This window comes from Schistocerca piceifrons, chromosome 4, assembly GCF_021461385.2.
Source record: "Schistocerca piceifrons isolate TAMUIC-IGC-003096 chromosome 4, iqSchPice1.1, whole genome shotgun sequence".
Taxonomy (NCBI): domain Eukaryota; kingdom Metazoa; phylum Arthropoda; class Insecta; order Orthoptera; family Acrididae; genus Schistocerca; species Schistocerca piceifrons.
Window position 1 is genome coordinate 473,973,279 of NC_060141.1, and position 13,932 is coordinate 473,987,210.

At 38.5% G+C, this 13,932-nt stretch overlaps 1 protein-coding gene across 1 annotated transcript in view; it reads left to right on the forward strand.

Moving 5' to 3' along the window:
* LOC124794722 (ferrochelatase, mitochondrial) overlaps positions 1-13,932 on the forward strand; it is a 72,217-nt gene that overhangs the window by 19,691 nt on the left and 38,594 nt on the right. Inside the window, exons 3-4 of the mRNA XM_047258310.1 lie at positions 2,857-2,959; positions 3,490-3,608. Coding sequence (XP_047114266.1) covers positions 2,857-2,959; positions 3,490-3,608 — 222 coding nt within the window. The remainder of the gene's footprint in view (positions 1-2,856; positions 2,960-3,489; positions 3,609-13,932) is intronic.

Sequence of the window (13,932 nt, forward strand, 5' to 3'; positions counted from 1 at the left end):
TGAGGATGACACAGCGGTCAGTCAGGCCCAATTGGGCCATCTGTGGTCAGAACAGTAGTGGTGTGTGTGTGTGTGTGTGTGTGTGTGTGTGTGTGTGTGTGTGTGTGTGTGTGTGTGTTTTCCAAGATGACGCAACAAAGATATTACTTTTTCCCATATAAATCTCACATAATTATCATGGCTAATGAAATGAGAGAAATTTAGGCTTACCTGAGGTGCACTGTCAGTTGTCCCTGAGTAAAAAAAAAACTGTAAGACCGGCCAGAACAATACTTGTACACTACAGTGGCTGCAGTGTACTTATATATATATGTGTGTGAATATAATAGAGGGAAACATTCCACGTGGGAAAAATATATCTAAAAACAAAGGTGATGAGACTTACCAAACAGAAGCAATGGCAGGTCGATAGACACACAAACAAACACAAACATACACACAAAATTCAAGCTTTCGCAACAAACGGTTGCTTCATCAGGAAAGAGGGAAGGAGAGGGAAAGTTGAAAGGATGTGGGTTTTAAGGAAGAGGGTAAGGAGTCATTCCAATCCCGGGAGCACACTCGCACACACACACATATCCATCCGCACATACACAGACACAAGCAGACATTTGTAAAGGCAAAGAGTTTGGGCAGAGATGTCAGTCGAGGCGGAAGTAAAGAGGCAAAGATGTTGTTGAAAGACAGGTGAGGTATGAGTGGCGGAAACTTGAAATTAGCGGAGGTTGAGGCCTGGCAGATAAAGAGAAGAGAGGATATACTGAAGGGCAAGTTCCCATCTCCGGAGTTCTGACAGGTTGGTGTTAGTGGGAAGTATCCAGATAACCCAGACGGTGTAACACTGTGTCAAGATGTGCTGGCCGTGCACCAAGGCATGTTTAGCCACAGGGTGATCCTCATTACCAACAAACACTGTCTGCCTGTGTCCATTCATGCGAATGGACAGTTTGTTGCTGGTCATTCCCACATAGAAAGCTTCACAGTGTAGGCAGGTCAGTTGGTAACTCACGTGGATGCTTTCACACGTGGCTCTGCCTTTGATCGTGTACACCTTCCGGGTTACAGGACTGGAGTAGGTGGTGGTGGGAGGGTGCATGGGACAGGTTTTACACCGGGGGCGGTTACAAGGGTAGGAGCTAGAGGGTAGGGAAGGTGGTTTGGGGATTTCATAGGGATGAACTAAGAGGTTACGAAGGTTAGGTGGATGGCGGAAAGACACTCTTGGTGGAGTGGGGAGGATTTCATGAAGGATGGATCTCATTTCAGGGCAGGATTTGAGGAAGTCATATCCCTGCTGGAGAGCCACATTCAGAGTCTGATCCAGTCCCGGAAAGTATCCTGTCACAAGTGGGGCACTTTTGGGGTTCTTCTGTGGGAGGTTCTGGGTTTGAAGGGATGAGGAAGTGGCTCTGGTTATTTGCTTCTGTACCAGATCGGGAGGGTAGTTGCGGGATGCGAAAGCTGTTTTCACGTTGTTGGTGTAATGGTTCAGGGATTCCGGACTGACTAATCAAACATGTAATAGACTGATGAAGAAGACTCAGTAATCATTAAAATAAACAGAAAGCTTCCAAACCTGGTTGTTTTTATCTCCAGAAAATCAGTGAGATAACTGACTGTAATAAGTCATGTAGAAATATCTGGCCATAGAAAATGGTGTGTGTGTGTGTGTGGGGGGGGGGGGGGGGGGGGGGACTTATTCTACTTGAGAACTGACTGTAAAAATATTTAAAAATTGCATAGAAAAAGAAGAGTGAGTTGATGATATTGAAGTTTTCCCTCATAGAGAAAAACACAGTAAAGTAGTTCCATTATAATCAGGGGAGTGAGAAGGGGGAGGATAATGATGGAGAACCCAGTCGTTCTGTGTGATATTTGGATTGCAGTCTAAATTTCCAGGTTTGATGTTCTGTTTGTTGGAGAGTGGCTGTATTATCCATTTTTAGTTTATTAACCTATGTGCAGTGGTGTTTCGTATTTTTATCTGTTAACATGTTCTGTAAATTGAAAGGTGTTTAATATTTGTTATCGTGATAATTTTTAATGTACAATCATTTTTATCAACACTCACTCACTCATTATTTTGGTAAGTGCACTAAAGATGACAATGTAAAGTAAATTATTTCCTGTTCATGATCATCATCATCATCATCATCATCATCATCATCATAATTATCATCATCATCATCACCATCATCATACACCATTAGCCATCACAGTTTGTGCAGTTAATAGCCATTGATGTGTCTGAACTGGTTCATTTCATAATTCATTTAAAAGAAATTTATATGTTTAACAAAGTAACATAATGGTTTTTGTTTTTTCAGAAAGTGGAAACTGCCATATAAAACTGGAAGCACTACACTTCATCATCCATATGTTTATTTATTTGACTCCATATGCTTTGTTTTCTAAATTAATACAGATCTCGTTGGTAGTTCTATTTGATAATGTGTGATATAATATTTTATCATTGCATTTTAATTCAAACATGTATACTCTCTTCTCTAAGATGAAAGTCTTTTTATAATCGTTTAATTCAAGGAGCTTCCCCAGAATTTGTTATATAGTTAGAAATTAATAACTAACAAAATCCAGTAACAAAATTAATTAATTGAGCCTATTTCAGTAATGCCCAGGATTATCTTTGCTCCCATCTTGTAATTGGTTATATTCCTAAATTTGCCTTTATTTTCCAACCCACTTTGGGGTAACCCAATAAAATAAGAAATTCGAAATGCAATGGATACTAGCTTGTGAGAAATATATATAAATAAGACAAATTGTAGATATTATGGGGTTAAATTTGTTCTGTATTGTTTTATTGAAGAATTTAATGGTGATTTATTTAACCAGAACATTAGGTCCATACATTGCCAAAAGAAGAACGCCTGAAGTGCAGAAGAAATACACTGAAATAGGTGGTGGCTCTCCAATTCTAAAATGGACAGATCTGCAGGTAATGAAAACCCTTAACCTCTGGTTTTTTAGAAGATGATGACATGCAAACTATAAGATATACAGAAAATAGAGACCTATCAGTGTTAGAGTATCTCTATTAGTTTTTAACTGGAATTACAGGTTCTCAATATGGGTGCCATTTGTGACATGGCAAAGATCAGTATGCTCATACTTTTTTGACACACTTGCCACCCAATGCAATAATGACATGTTGCATATTATGAACTTGTAACTTTAAAAGATGCTCTATCCATTGATGTTGTAATTTTTGTGTGTATCTTGTAGTTTTCAGCAATTGTTTTGTGAAACCATAGAGGTACTTAAGATTTACCCTATATTATCAACAACTTGGAGTTGATTGAAATTGGGCTCACAGAATAATATTAAAAAAAAACCTGAGATTTTGTTGTTCATTGCAGAGAAATTAATAATTGTATTACATAATAAATTATTTATTTCCTCTAGCATATAATGATTTTATTTAAAAATGCGTGATGACTTTGTTAAAACTGCTTCATTTTATTTCAGGGAAATTTATTATGTAAGAAACTTGATCGTGTGTCACCAGAAACTGCTCCGCACAAACATTATATTGCCTTCCGATATGCTAACCCTCTCACAGAAGAAACTCTGGAAAAAATAGAAAAGTAAGTCCAGTGTTACAAGTGAAACATCATTTTCTCAGAAAATAAATTTTTACTGGCTGATGTAAGAAACAGTAAAAATTGAGTACAGGAAATGACTCACAGAAGATAAATGGTGGATATGTAGGCACACTTGAAAGAGTCTGTCTGTCTATGTGTTTCAACACACACATATAGATGTATTAATACTATAAAAAGAATTGAAACTTAAAAAGTTGTAAATTTTTCCAGTTTTTTAAATTTGACGCATCATTCATCTGCAACTGCCTTTCATCATTTTTTGTAATTTTCTATTATTGCTGTTATTATTATTATTCTTTCCTTTCTCAGACATTATGTCTGGTTAAAAATGGAAAGTGACGCGGACCTTGATCATGCGTGACTTCCTTTTAACTGTACGGTATATGTTACATTGCATTTAGGAACTTTCGGGTAATTGAATATGTATCAATAATTACAGATTTCTGTAGTTGTATATATACTTTGGATGTAGCTGTATTGTGTTGATGTACTGGTGGATATTGTGTGGTATGACTCCTGTAGTTGATAGTGTAATTGGTATAATGTCAACTTTATCCTGATACCACATGTCCTTCACTTCCTCAGCCAGTTGGATGAATTTACAATGTTCTGCCAGTAAATCATGGTCTTTCGTTCTCTTTCCCCACAACATTATCTGTGTGATCATTCCAGTTTATGTTATTTGCCGATGCAATCGCTAAGTATTTAGTTGAATTCCCAGCCTTTATATTTGCGTGATTTATCATGGTAGCTGGAATTTAGCAGATTTTTATTAGCACTCATGTGGATTATTTAACAGTTTTCACTATTTAAAATCACTCGCCACTTTTCGCACTACACACATATCTTGTCTATACTATTTTGCATGTGGTTTTGGTCAGCTGACAAGGCAGCAAATGACAGCATCATCTGCAAACAATCTAAGAGGGCTGCTCACATTGTTTCCTACATCACTTATACAGATCATGAACAACAGAGGGCCTATAACGCTTCCTTGGGGAATGCCAGGTTTACTTCTGTTTTAGGTGATGACTTTCCATCAGTTGCTATGAACTGTGACCTTTCTGATAGGAAATCACAAATCCAGTGACACAACTGATACAATACTCCACAGGCACACAATTTGATTGGAACTTGCTTATGATGCATACTGTCACAAATTTTCTGGAAACTGAAAACTATGGTATCAGTTTGACATCGCCGATTGATAGCACTCAATACTTCACGAGAAATAAATAGCTAGTTGTGTTTCACAAGAACAATATTTTATGAATCCACGTTGGCTGTTTGTCAATAAATCATTTCCTTTAAGGTAATTTGTGAAGTTCGAACATTGTATATGTTCTAAAATCCTACTGCAGATCGATTCAAATGGTAAGGATCTTTAATTCAGCAGATTACTTCTATTTACTTTCTTGAGTATTGATGTGACCTGTGCAGCTTTCCAGTCTTCAGGTATTGATCTTTTAATGAGTGTGTGGTTGTGTATCATTGCCAAGTATGGAGCTGTTGTATCAGCGTACTCTGAAAGGAACCTAACTCGTATACAATCTGGACTGGAGGCATTACCTTTATTACGTGATTTAAGCTGCTTCACTACACTGAAAATATCTACAACTAAGTTACTCATGTTAGCAGTTGTTCTTAATTTGATTTCTGGACTATTTACTTCATCTTTGATGAAGGAATTTTGGGAAACTGTTAGTGGCAATGTCATCAGTAACATTGCCATTGCTATCACACAGTGTCTATACTGAGTACTGATTGCATCTTGTCGCTGGTGTACTTTACATATGACAAGACACTCTTTGGGTTTTCTCCCAGATTCGAGACAGAGTTTCATTATGGAAACAATTAAAAGCATCTCACACTAAAGTTCACACTAAATTTGCAACCTTCTGTAAAACTTCACCAATCCTGGGGTTTTGTATTCTTTTAAATTTGGCATGTTTTTATCATTGCTTTTGCATCAGTGTTCTGCCCTGTTTTGTGTACCATGGGAGGGTCAGTACCATCCCTCATTGATTTATTTGGTATGTATAACTCAATTGCCATCAATACTACTACTTTGAACATAAACCACATCTGGTCTACGCTTACATATTCAGATTTTGGTGGATTTGAATGTTACAGTATTCAGTCTTGCTACAGTGACGTTATGCTCACTAATCCCTGTATCCATCACAGTGCTCTCTATTTGCACAGAATTATTTGTTGCTAAGAGGCCAAGTATGTTTTTACAAGCATTTACACTTCAAATGGGCTTCTGAACTAATAGTTCAAAATAATTTTCTGATAAAGTGTTCAGTATGATTTCTGACCATGTTTTATACCTACCACTGGCTTTGAACAAGTATTTTCGCCAACATATTGAAGGTAGATTGAAGTCACTACCAACTATGATAGTACAAGTCAGGTACGGATTTGAGATGAATCAAGTTTTCCTTGAACTGTTCAGTAACTTCATGATCTGACCTGAGTTGGGGGTTGGTAAAAGGAACCAATTATTAAATTATTCCAGTTATCAACTACAAGCTTTATACATTCTGACTCACAGTAACTATCTACTTCAATTTAACTACAAGGTAAAATACTTCTTACAGCTGTAAAATCTCCACCACAAACTATTTAATCTATCCTTTCTCAACATGGTTAGGTCCTTTGTAAAAAATTCATCTGAATTTATCTCTGGCTTTAGCTAGCTTCTTGCACCTATAATGATTTGAGCTTCAGTGCATTTGGTTAGTGCTTGGAGCTCTGGTTCTTTCCCAACACAACAATGACAGTTTACAGGTACAATAACACTGGTTCGCTAAGTCTGTCTTCATCCTGCATCCTTTGAGACTAAGACATTTCTACGCTTTCCAAAGCCCTTCTAACCTAAGAAACCACCCAGTTCATACAGGATAGGCCCTGCTACTCATGTAGCCACTTCTTATGTGTAGCGGACCCATAACATCTAAAGCAGAACCTGAAACCCCATCATCTTATGGCACAAGTTGAGGAATCTGTACCCTACACAGTCACAGAACTGTCTGAGCCTCAGATACAGACCCACCACTTGGCTCTGTATCAAAGGTCCGTAGTCAGTTCTATTGCAGTGCTGCAGATGGTGAGCTCCACATTCATCACAAAAGCAGGACTGGCAACCTTTACCACTTCAGCTACTGGCCCAAAACCAGAGAGAATCTCTTCCAATCCAAAGTGACACACATCATTTGTACCAACATGAGACACCACCTGCAGTTGGCTGCACCCTGTGCTCTTCATGGTGTCCAGAAGCACCTATTCCACATCTGGAATGACTCCTCTCAGTATGCAAACACAGTGCACACTGGATTCCTTCCTCTTCTTGGCAGCCATATTCCTGAGGGGCCCAATACACACTAAAATGACTGCCCAGATCTAGCAGGCTGAGAGGCTTCCCCTGAAACATTGCAAGCAAATGCATCTGGCTCAGGATATTTATCAGACACAGACAGTGCCCAAAACCTATTTGTCAGATGAACCGGTGAGACCCTTCGATCCCCCTCCCCCACCCCCACCCCCTTCCTGAAAGATCTTTTGCTGAAGCCATAGTCATGGAAAGAGATCAGTTTAACTGTGGTGGAGTCCTCGTTTTAGGAGATATCATGTTGGACGAGTGAAAGAAGTTTCACATTTCCAATGGTGGTTTGGGGAATATTGTTAATGCCTGTAGATACTTGAATGATTTGTTATTCCTGAGTCACAGATATGCACAGCAAAAAGACAGTTGGAAAGTGAGCATTCGGCCAACCAAGCCTTTGTCAAAATAGACAAAAAACACACACTTAAGACCACTATTTACAAAAAGTAGTTTTGAAATGATATAAGGTGAGACATTGTGCACAGTAACATTGTTGAGCAGGTTTTAAAATTTCAGTATATAAAACATATCTGTTATTATTTTATGGACAATATTAATCCCAGTTTAAGTTGTCGTGTGAGATCATGTCTCAGCCGTGCAGTCCAAATTACTTTTTTTTTTTGTATCTACACTCTGCAAACCAGCATGAGGTTCGTGGTGGAGGGTACAACCCATTGTACCAGTTATTAAGGTTTCGTACTGTTGCATTCACGTGTGGAATGTTGGTAGAATGATTGTTTGAATGTCTCTGTGTGTAAAGTAATTTTTCTGATCTTATCTCCACTATCCCTATGTGAGTGATAACTAGGGGGTTGTGGTATATTCCTAGAGTGATCATTTAAGGCCGGTTCTTGAGACTTTGTTAATAGACTTTCTTGGGATGGTTCACGTCTATCTTCAAGGGTCTACCACTTCAGCTTCTTCAGTATCTCTGTTGTACTCTCCCACAGATTAAACAAACCTGTGACCATTTGTGGTGCCCTTCTCTGTATACGTTCAGTATCTCCTGTTAGTCCTATCTGGTATGGGTCACACTCATTTGAGCAGTATTCTGGAACTGGTCACGCAAGTGATTTTTTAAGCAATCTCCTTTGTAGATTGATTGCACTTCCCCAGTATTCTACCCTTAAACTGAAATGCGCCATCTGCTTTACTCATGACTGAACCTATGTGATCACTCCATTTCGTATCCCTACAAAGTCTTGCACACAGGTATTTGTGTGAGTTGGCCGATTCCAACAGCGACTCGTTGATATTATAGTCATAGGATACCAAATTTTTTCATTTTGTGAAGTACAAAATTTTACATTTCTGAACATTTAAAGCAAGTTTGCCAATCTCTGCACCACTTTGAAATCTTATCAAGATCTGACTGAATATTTATGCAACTTTTTTCAGATTGTACTTCATTGTAGATAACAGCACATCTACAAAAGGCAGATTTTACTATTAATATTTTCTTCAAGGTAATTAATATACAACATGAACAGCAAGGGTCCCAATACACTTTCCTGGGGCACATCCGAAGCTACTTTACATCTGATGATGACTCTCCATCCAAGATAACATGTTGCATCATCCCTACCAAAAAGCCCTCAATCCAGTCACAAATTTCACTTAATACCCCGTATGATTGGACTTTTGACAATAACCATAGGTGTGGTACACTGCATGCTTTTCAGAAATCAAGAAATACTGCATCTATCTGGTTGCCTTGATCCGAAGCTTTCAGTATGTTGTGAGAAAAGTGCGAGTCAAAATCCCTGCTGGTTGGCGTAGAGGGGGGCATTCTGTTCCAGATACCTCACATTTGAGCTCAGAATATGTTCCAACAAATCGACATCAAGAATATTGGATGGTGTTTTTGTGAATCACTTCTACTACACTTCTTGTAGATGGGTGTGACCCATGTGTTTTTCCAAGAACTGGACATGGCTTTTGTTCAAGGAATCTACAATAGATTTTAGTTAGAAGAGGGGCTAACTCACTGCAAGTTCAGTATAGAATCTGACAGGAATTCCATTGGGCCCTGAAGATTGTTCAATTTTAACGATTTCAGCTGTTTCTCAGCACCGCTGACACTAATACTTATTTCATTCATCTTTCCAGAGGTATGAAGATTAAATTGGGGCAATTTCCTGGGTTTTCCTTTGTTAAGGAACATTTGAAAATGGAGTTAAGCATTGTAGCTTTTGCTCTGCTACCCTCAATTTCAGTTCCTATCTCATTCACTGAGGAGTGGAAACTAACTTTGATGCCACTAACAGCCTTTACATATGAGCAGAATTTCTTTGGGTTCTGTGAAAGAACACTTGGCAATATTCTGATATGGTAGTCATTGAAGGCATCATGCATTGCTCTATTTACAGCCGAATTGTGTTTCATTCAGCACCTCTCTATCTGTAGCCCTACACTTTATTTTACACCTGTTGTTGTTGTTGTTGTTGTTGTTGTTGTTGTTGTCTTCAGTCCTGAGACTGGTTTGATGCAGCTCTCCATGCTACTCTATCCTGTGCAAGCTTTTTCATCTCCCAGTACCTACTGCAACCTACATCCTTCTGAATCTGCTTAGTGTACTCATCTCTTGGTCTCCCTCTATGATTTTTACCCTCCACGCTGCCCTCCAATACTAAATTGGTGATCCCTTGATGCCTCAGAACATGTCCTACCAACCGATCCCTTCTTCTGGTCAAGTTGTGCCACAAACTTCTCTTCTCCCCAATCCTATTCAATACTTCCTCATTAGTTATGTGATCTACCCATCTAATCTTCAGCATTCTTCTGTAGCACCACATTTCAAAAGCTTCTATTCTCTTCTTGTCCAAACTATTTATCGTCCATGTTTCACTTCCATACATGGCTACACTCCATACGAATACTTTCAGAAATGACTTCCTGACACTTAAATCAATACTGGATGTTAACAAATTTCTCTTCTTCAGAAACGCTTTCCTTGCCATTGCCAGCCTACATTTTATATCCTCTCTACTTCGACCATCATCAGTTATTTTGCTCCCCAAATAGCAAAACTCCTTTACTACTTTAAGTGCCTCATTTCCTAATCTAATTCCCTCAGCATCATCCGACTTAATTAGACTACATTCCATTATCCTTGTTTTGCTTTTGTTGATGTTCATCTTATATCCTCCTTTCAAGACACTGTCCATTCCGTTCAACTGCTCTTCCAAGTCCTTTGCTGTCTCTGACAGAATTACAATGTCATCGGCGAACCTCAAAGTTTTTATTTCTTCTCCATGAATTTTAATACCTACTCCGAATTTTTCTTTTGTTTCCTTTACTGCTTGCTCAATATACAGATTGAACAACATCGGGGAGAGGCTACAACCCTGTCTTACTCCCTTCCCAACCACTGCTTCCCTTTCATGTCCCTTGACTCTTATAACTGTCATCTGGTTTCTGTACAAATTGTAAATAGCCTTTCGCTCCCTGTATTTTACCCCTGCCACCTTTAGAATTTGAAAGAGAGTATTCCAGTCAACATTGTCAAAAGCTTTCTCTAAGTCTACAAATGCTAGAAACGTAGGTTTGCCTTTCCTTAATCTTTCTTCTAAGATAAGTCGTAAGGTCAGTATTGCCTCACGTGTTCCAGTGTTTGTACGGAATCCAAACTGATCTTCCCCGAGGTTGGCTTCTACTAGTTTTTCCATTCGTCTGTAAAGAATTCGTGTTAGTATTTTGCAGCTGTGACTTATTAAGCTGATAGTTCGGTAATTTTCACATCTGTCAACACCTGCTTTCTTTGGGATTGGAATTATTATATTCTTCTTGAAGTCTGAGTGTATTTCGCCTGTTTCATACATCTTGCTCACCAGATGGTAGAGTTTTGTCAGGACTGGCTCTCCCACGGCCGTCAGTAGTTCCAATGGAATATTGTCTACTCCGGGGCCCTTGTTTCGACTCAGGTCTTTCAGTGCTCTGTCAAACTCTTCACGCAGTATCGTATCTCCCATTTCATCTTCATCTACATCCTCTTCCATTTCGATAATATTGTCCTCAAGTACATCGCCCTTGTATAGACCCTCTATATACTCCTTCCACCTTTCTGCTTTCCCTTCTTTGCTTAGAACTGGGTTGCCACCTGAACTCTTGATATTCATACAAATGGTTCTCTTCTCTCCAAAGGTCTCTTTAATTTTCCTGTAGGCGGTATCTATCTTACCCCTAGTGAGATAGGCCTCTACATCCTTACATTTGTCCTCTAGCCATCCCTGCTTAGCCATTTTGCACTTCCTGTCGATCTCATTTTTGAGACGTTTGTATTCCTTTTTGCCTGTTTCACTTACTGCATTTTTATATTTTCTCCTTTCATCAATTAAATTCAATATTTCTTCTGTTACCCAAGGATTTCTATTAGCCCTCGTCTTTTTACCTACTTGATCCTCTGCTGCCTTCACTACTTCATCCCTCAAAGCTACCCATTCTTCTTCTACTGCATTTATTTCCTCCATTCCTGTCAATTGCTCCCTTATGCTCTCCCTGAATCTCTGTACAACCTCTGGTTCTTTTAGTTTATCCAGGTCCCATCTCCTTAAATTCCCACTTTTTTGCAGTTTCTTCAGTTTTAATCTACAGGTCATAACCAATAGATTGTGGTCAGAGTCCACATCTGCCCCTGGAAATGTCTTACAATTTAAAACCTGGTTCCTAAATCTCTGTCTTACCATTATATAATCTATCTGATACCTTTTAGTATCTCCAGGGTTCTTCCATGTATACAACCTTCTTTCATGATTCTTAAACCAAGATTTACACCTATTGTGCAGTAATCTCAGTTTCTTTAGAAGTTTCCTTACAGTGACTTTATACCACGGAGGTTCCCTCTGATTATGTACTGGTCTGCTGGCTACATATCTATCCCATGCAGGATCAGCTATTGTTTTAGACTTGAACTATAGTTCCTCTAGACACTTGTGCCCTGTGCTGTAAGCTTCAAGTTCCTCGTTGAGGTATGACACTACTGATTTTTTTATCTACGGTATATTGATAACTTTCACTTATGGGCCGTCTGACAGCAACTGAATAAAACACAATTTTAGTGCCATACGCGTTTATTTTCTGCAAGGCATCATCAGTGGCCTGGAATATGTACATATGTTAGCTATTTTATTTACATTTTTGTCACTGTGCCTATAGGTTATAAACAGTTCTGGTGGTTGGTATTTCCTATTAAGTAGTAATGTTTTGAACTGTACTTACAGGTTGCGTAGACAGTTTCTTACATATTACGCTCCTGTTGCATTTTTGGTGTTGTTCTTCTTTCTATGAGTGCCAATTTGCTGTTTTTTCCACATTCCACAGCATTATGCACTGAACGCTTGTTTTAATGCAATGTTTTGGTTTCTGTTGCCGACTGTCAAATGTTTCTGCCAAAGATCGAATATTACTGCCAAACTTATGAGTGTAACTATTGAAGTATCTGTGGTCTGTTCGTGTATGCATTTGTGTGTGCGTTTGTGTATGTGTGTGTGTGTGTGTGTGTGTGTGTGTGTGTGTGTGTGTGTGTTTTGGTGTGGTATTAATTTAATTTAATTTAATTTAATTGTATTTAATTTAATTGTATTTTTTTATCTAGTTTACTGAACATATATATCTTTCTGCTTGTTTCAATTGTTACCACAACCGCATCATGGTCACTGATGCCAATTTTGATGTGGGTGTCCTCAAAGAGGTCAGATCTATTTGTTGCCATTAGATCAAATATATTTCCATCTGAGTGTGGTTCCTAGCTATATGTTCTGGTTAATTTTCAGAGAGCAGTTAGTAAAGTTTCACAGAATGTCTTATCATGCCTATCACTAACAAAACTGTAATTTTCCCAATTAATTGTTGGACGACTAAAGTCTCCACTCATGATTACAGTATGGTTGGGAACTTACATACAAGCGAAATGAGGTTTTTTCCAAAGTTTTTAGTTACATTAGGAGATGAGTCTGGTGGGTAATAGAAGGACTGAATTATCAATTTATGCTCACTGTTGATATTGAGTCTTGCCCAAATAATCTCACACACAGCTTCAATTTCTACCTCAGTGGATTTGAATTTCTTGTCTACTGCAACAAATACATTACCTCCATTTCCCATTTGTGTATTCCCCCAATATACACTTAAATTTTCCACAAAAATGTCACTGCTATCAGCTTCAGGTTTTCACAGGGGGGGGGATCTTATTCTGGAACAACATGTGTGACTTTTCAGAGGTGCTGTTTGTCTAGATATTCTCATCATAAACAGTAATGTACATCACCATAGAGCTACTTTGATGGATGAATTCCTTAGAGGTCCACAAAAAAAGACTGGCAAAAGGAGTCACCTGATTTGAATCTGTAGAGCATTTTTGGAATGCAGAAAGGAGATAAGGGGGTGAATTGCTGACAGTCAACTACCACCAAGAAATCTTCCAAGTCTACTCACAGCCCATTTGCTGGATAGAGACTGACCATCAACAGAACTTTTGACACACTTCATAGAGAACATGCAAAGCATGTGAGACAGTTAGGAGTGATGCTACACCATAATAACTCTGTTATTGTGGCACAAATCTGCCGTTGAAAAGTTTCGGAACTTTCTGAAGAAATGTTTTGGACATTGTTGTATGCCAAATGTCTTGTCATTAAGATATCCGTAATTCTGTAACCCCTTCCAGCATGCTGTCCAGGAAACAAGCTTATGTTTCTTGAGTATGTTTTCTGAAGTCAGTGGAAAGTGAGGAAATGATCAAGGACTAGATTGTAATGCATCCTATATTAATTGAAATTTAAGTGCTTTGATGTTATGAAAGTAATCTTAAGTCTGATTGTGTCATGGACACTTAAACTGCTAATGGACCAAAAGAGAGATATCCGTAACTATTGAACTGTTTCGTGTGTTTTGGCGTAAGTGCGCCGACTTATTTTACTC